The 5,830-nt window shown below is 53.5% G+C and overlaps 2 protein-coding genes across 2 annotated transcripts in view; one reads left to right on the plus strand and one right to left on the minus strand.

Moving 5' to 3' along the window:
• Nucleotides 1-236: 236 nt before the first annotated feature.
• AUNIP (aurora kinase A and ninein interacting protein) lies at nt 237-2,447 on the plus strand (the record flags this gene model as incomplete). The annotated part of the gene is made up of 3 exons (XM_010160753.1): nt 237-372; nt 1,489-1,865; nt 2,082-2,447. Coding segments are annotated over 3 exons (879 nt in total), but the record flags the coding sequence as incomplete, so codon positions are not given.
• A 2,345-nt stretch (nt 2,448-4,792) lies between these two features.
• The window catches only part of MTFR1L (mitochondrial fission regulator 1-like), a gene marked incomplete at its 5' end in the record, with an annotated part of 4,258 nt that continues 3,220 nt past the window's right edge, over nt 4,793-5,830 (minus strand). Inside the window, one exon of the mRNA XM_010160754.1 lies at nt 4,793-4,898. Within this exon, the coding sequence (XP_010159056.1) occupies nt 4,793-4,898 (106 nt within the window). The remainder of the gene's footprint in view (nt 4,899-5,830) is intronic.

The following is a 5,830-nucleotide window of genomic DNA, read 5'->3' on the forward strand; positions in this document are numbered from 1 at the left end:
CGAGACTCGGACAGCGCGAGCGGCTGAGCATCCCGCTCCGGGTGACCCAGCTTGAGCAGGGGGTCGGGCGAGGTGACCTCTGTGGGCCCTTTCCCACCTGAGACGTTCCGTGACAGTGTCACAGGAGGAGCTGAAGCATTTAACAAAGGCGGGAGCGGTGTCACGGTGCTGGGAGAAGGGTAGGACCGTTTGTAATGGCATACACTGACTTGCCGCTTGTTGCTTTTCCTACCCAGACTCACACAGCCAAGCCCAAAGCACCCAGCCGAACTCTGGAAAGGAAGCACACCTCCCCAGCTTTCACGCAGACCAGAGCCTGCCAGCCACGCACCAAGCAAAGTACCATCTCCGCCTTCTTCAGCGCTCGGGCAGGTAATGCGGAACAGCTGCAAGCCTGCAGGAAGGCAGCTTTAGGCCGTAACAGAAAACCCATCTTGCTTTGTTTCTTGGCAGCTTTACTAGGCGGAAAAGTGCGTTTTCTAGTGAAGAGGGTAAAGGTGAAGGGTTTGAACTCCTGGGAGGGATTTTACTGTGATGGTTAATTGAACCACAGGCACCTTTTTCAGTGTGACTAAAGCATAAGTGACAGCAGTCATAGCCAGTCTGAACTCCAAATAACGCACCAGGGTCTACTCCCTGCAGAAGTGGAGTTTCCAGTGGAATGCTGGAAAGCCGGACGCAGCCCAAGTGGTGGCAAAACATCCCATTGAGGGTTACCTGTTGGTATCACAGGGAGGACAACCCAGTGGGGAACAACATAACCTGTACAATTACTCGACAGGACAGGGCCATTGGTGCTTTTTGCTTTGGGTCTGCTATTCCTACTCCTTTTGAATGTCGTGTGGGCTTTCCTCTTTTGCTCGATTCCCTTAAGTGATTGCGTTCACTTCTTCACTGCGTGTGTTTGGATTCACTGAATGCTGCTGCTGTTCCTCCGGAGGGTGAACGTCCAGGAATCGGGAGGATTTCAGATGCTGGAGTATTTCTTACTTGGAATTCTTTTTGCTTATCCTGAATTGAGGAGGAACGCTCTTAGATTGAGAAGTTGTATTACATTTGGTATTGAATGGTTTCGGAAGGAAACGTGGGACTTGATGCTTCCTCAGGCGATGGAGAAGCTGCGGAAGTTTCCCTGTGGGCTTTGGTTCTGGAGCTGCTGTTTTTACAGGGGTGTCGTGGGTGAGCTGCCTGGAAAGCTGGGGGACGGAAGGCAGAGAGGCCAAACACCAGAGCAACTCTGGCACCTCAAGCGAGGGAAGCTTCCTGTTTTTGAACCACACCCAGCGTTTTGGACTGCCATTCCATCGCAGCCTCAGCAGCATGCAGAGATTATTATGGGGTGGTGGTGTTAGTCTGGGGGAGAACGGTCTGTGGGGCACTACTCGAAGGTGCAGTAAAGCGGTTCTGAGGAGTGGTGCTGTGGGTTGTGACTAACCCTGACAATGAGCGTGCCAGCTCAGGCTTTAACCAATTCCGTGTTGTTTTCAGGTGAAAAAGACAAAGAAAACAGCAAGCCGTCTCCTTTCATCCTGACTAGAGACTGTACAGAAAGAGGTGTTTCCTTGGCTGCCTCCCCTGTGAAGATCTTGGCTTTGCCGCAGACGAGGAAAGCGCAGAAAGAGTCCCTCAGAGCGGAGACGGCGCAGGCTACGGCCCAGCGCCCTGCGCAGAAAGCACCGGCCTCGCCGACCCCTTCGCCGGACCCGTCGGTGGTACAAGCGGAGTCCCACAGCAAGAGTGAGGCTTCCTGTGGGGCGGGAGAGGATTGCTGCTTCTTCACCCAGGATTCGGAGGGCAACTGGATCATCGCTCACAGAAACGAGTCCGACGCGTTTGCCAGAGAAACGGTTTCAGCCAGCGGCAGTGTGACTTCAGGCTGCGGGATAAACAAACGAGGGGGCCTGCTGCTCTCAGAGGAGACAAGGACTGGGCTTGATTTCCAACCAAGACTTGGTGCAAAGCAGAGTAAGAAACCACAGCCTTCGAGGAGCGCTGATTCTTTAACTGATTTCACTGAGGATGGAATTCCTGCTAGAATGAGAGGCAGTATGGGGGATGCTGGCTTTTATTCATCTCCACAGAGACCAGGCAGAGCACAGCCCCTGAGGGAGTGCAGCCAGAATGCTGCTGCCGCCGAGGAGGGCAGGGGCTGCAGGTCGGGACTGAGCAGTCCCTGCAGGCACCTCTTCACCCAGGATTCCCAGGGGAACCGTGTGATCGCTCACCGCTACCAGGGCGTCCCATCTCCTCGCAGGGAGCTGCCCGACTCGCCCCACAAGGGCTGTGCCAGCGGTGCTGCCAACAGCTTGAGCAAACGGGGGGAGCCGTGGGTCGACGTGGGCTATGAGTCACTCTTCACGCAGGATTCGGAGGGGAACAGAGTGATTAAACATGGATACATGACCTTGAGTGGGTCACCCAGTGACCTTGAGTGGGTCACCCCGTGACCTCTTGTGAAGCCTCAGGGAAGCATGTTTTTGGTAGGAAAGCAGTCAGATTTAGGTAAGCGTACCCGTTGTTTCTATACCTGTGCTGGCTGGTTTGGCCAGCACACCTATGCACAGACAGGATCTGTGTGTGTTCTCTGGAATTCTGCTTTAATAAAATGTTTATTTTGTATGTTTGTAACAGTTTGACTGTTTCAGTCGCGATTCCAGCCGGTGTGGCCAAGGCCTGGCTCTAGTACTACCTCGTGTTTATGTAGTGCCCTGCTAACCTCTGCATTTCTTAGGATCCTGAAAATCCATATTTAAAGGTTTTCCAGGCTCAGCTCAGGAACCACAGCATCTCCTTCAACATCAGCTGCCTCGAAGGACTGGGCTCAGCTCCTTATTCCGGGCCCGCAGTGATGCCAGCCCCTGGGGCGCGTGGCAGTAAGGGAAGGGTCGCGTTGGTCACCCTAACGCTGAGAGCTGCGGGTGGGATCGCAGCGCTCAGCCGGGCCTACCCCAGGTTTAACGCCAGGAGGGCTGTGACAGAGGAGGAGTGTAACAGTGCGTCTGCGCTGGGTGAGGCCGAACCGTGTTCCTGACGGGCTGTAGCGGGGGATGCACCTGGGAGGAGCGGGGTGTGCCCGCGAGGGTTGATGCTGTGGGTCCGGCCCTGCTGAGGCCCAGAGCAGAGCAGCGCGCACGCTGGGCTGCAGGAAGGACTGCTCAGTATCGGTTTAACCGCGTGCGGCAGCTGCCACGTCTCCGTGATGGCAGCGGTACTTCCGTGCGTCGCTTGTGTTCAGCGTGATCCCTGGCTCTTGGACATGCAGCGTTTTGGATGGGTTCACTCTAGCTGGTGTCGAAGTGCAGGCACCAGCTGCTCAGAAACCCTGGGGTGATGAGCAGCAGAGCCCCTCCGTGGGCACGATCGTGCTCCGGAACAACGGCTTTGGCAGCAGCGACTGCCCCGTTCTGTACCTGTTGAAATGCTGAGCACGCCCTGAGCACTATGCGCTGCCACTTACGCCATCGTTCCTTTCCCACTGTGCCAAGATTTCGGCGCAATAGCCCAAACGGGAGTTATGTCACAGCCCAGAAGTTAATTGCTCTGGTGTGATCTTGTATCCGCCCTGCGCGTGGAGCGCGTGTCCAGGAACTGTGGGTTACAGCTCCGTCTGCTCTGTAGCCAGGAGCGTTCCCACCAAATGCTTATGCCAGGACAGGGAGAGACGGGGCTATCAGTGGCTCTTGGGGTGAGGGGAAGAGCTGCAGCAACTCCCTCTAGACCTGGCGAAGTCGTAAATGCTGTCTCTGCTGGCCAGAGGCAATACCAACCTTTTCTCTTTTTTCGAGGGCCGAGGGATTAAGAAAATTCTTGGCATCCAACTACCTTCATCTGCAGCAGCTGAAATTCCCCCCCCCAAGATACAGGCGTCACTGTCTGGCCACGTGTGCATTAATAACATCAAGGACAACCATTGTCTTATTAAGGCTCCGTTTTATATAAAGGAAAAAACCTTACTTTAAATACAGCCACGAGGAGCGTTGCAGAGAATGTGCAGCTGGAGGGAACCTCTGCGGTCAGCGAGAACTGCAGCCACCGCCAGGCTCCTCCTTCCCCTTTCTCCCACGGGGTGGGTGCTCGCTTCTTAGCAGCGGCGGTTCAATAAATAGACCTCTCGAACGCTAAATAAAATGTGCTATCTGAATACACTGACTAGTAATGAAACGTTGTATTACTGGCAAGAAATTAAGGCCATTCTCTCATGCAAGTGTGGGGATAAGTGTGAGTTAAGAAACACCCAGGGCGCTAAAACCAACCCCCGGCCCTCAGGCGGGACTGCGTGATCGCCGACGGCGGTTTCCTCCTGCCACCGGCTCAGGCGGAGTTACGGGGAAGATGCCTTTTACCGCTGCGACACTGAAGCCCTGGAAGTGTTAATTAGCTTATTCTGTACCGTGCTCGGAACAAAGACCGGGATGTTGGCCACCCGTGTATGCTGGGAGCGGTAACTGGTTCCAGTGTACCACGGCCGTTACGGGAATGGTAATTTGAACCTAAGGAAGAACGCAGGTAGGAAGGACGTCACCCAGTCACTGCACTCCACAGGATCCTTATCAAGAATCAACAGCAAAATACAGCTGGAAAAGAATTCCCCTCTTCTTAAAAAGCGTTTTTCTTAAATACAACACCACATGGAAAACACATCAAATCCCGCGGGTCTTCCCTATGCACGTGTCCGGTGCAGCAACCATTTCTCACTCATGAAAGAGGCAAAAGGCTCAACCCTTAGGAAGGCAGCTACCGTGGAGAAAATCTTGGGAACGTAACACTTGCTTACAGTTTCACGACAGGAACATCATTTCTCCTTCAGGGCCAGATCTTCATCCTTTAGGGCAAATTTTCTCCTCAGGACTTCGGCTATGAGGACGGCAGGGTCCTCCTCCTTCACTGACGCTCGGGTTCTGCGCACAAGACAAAAGCACAGCGTGTCAGCGAAGCGCCAAGACCGACGCTTTACAGCTCTGGTTAGAGACTCTGAAGTGTTTGGGTTTTTTTCCCCTGAAGCTTCTACCATCAGCTTTTGTCTCAAGTGGGGGAGCTGCAAGAACACAAACCAGCGAGAAACAAAGAGTCACCTTTCATGTTGGTTTTGAAACCTGCAGCTCATTTTGGGGATCAAGCAAAATCCTGCTTGAAATCCTGAAAACCTCACCAAAGCTCTAAGTTTTATCCAACTGTGTTAATAACAAGTAAAGTTCATTAATGACTTCCACCCTCCATCCCCTCAATATCAATCTGCAAGTGGCGTATGTGGTGAAGTCCCAAAACTCCGTTTTTTCATGAATTACAGTGGATACGTGCTTTTGGGTTTAAATGTGGGCAATGCCAGGGATTTTCAAGGCAGGCTGGACTACCCTTCCCTCCGTTACCTACTGCCCACGCGTCTTTCTGCAGCACTGACCGGAGCCCTGCCTCGTCCAGACCAGCAGCTCAGCTCAGGGTGCTCCTGAGCCTATTTTACAGGAAGCCAAACCCCAGGTGTCATGAATTTCTCCCCGAGGTTTCGTTTAAAACTTGCACCGGTAACTTCAGCGCTTACCTGCTTTCCTAGCTGCAGTCCTCCCTTGGTCAGAAAACATTTCAATGTTCCCAGAAGGAACCCCGACCTGAAGTAACTCTGCAGCTGTTCAGAGGGGCTCATTCTCCCATGAGCAGCGAAGGCTCCTGGTACGCAAGGTGTCACCGAGCCACTGACGCTAACCCTTAGCGCCCTGCAGATCTGTCTGACGCACGGTTCTTACTCACAGCGCCGTAAAGCGCTATGAAAAGGTGATTTTGTAGTCAAAAACGTGCCTTTGATTTTAGCCAGCAGAGCTGTTCCTGCTGCAATGGG

The sequence above is a fragment of the Eurypyga helias genome, unplaced genomic scaffold (genome assembly GCF_000690775.1).
Source record: "Eurypyga helias isolate BGI_N326 unplaced genomic scaffold, ASM69077v1 scaffold22121, whole genome shotgun sequence".
NCBI classification, from domain to species: domain Eukaryota; kingdom Metazoa; phylum Chordata; class Aves; order Eurypygiformes; family Eurypygidae; genus Eurypyga; species Eurypyga helias.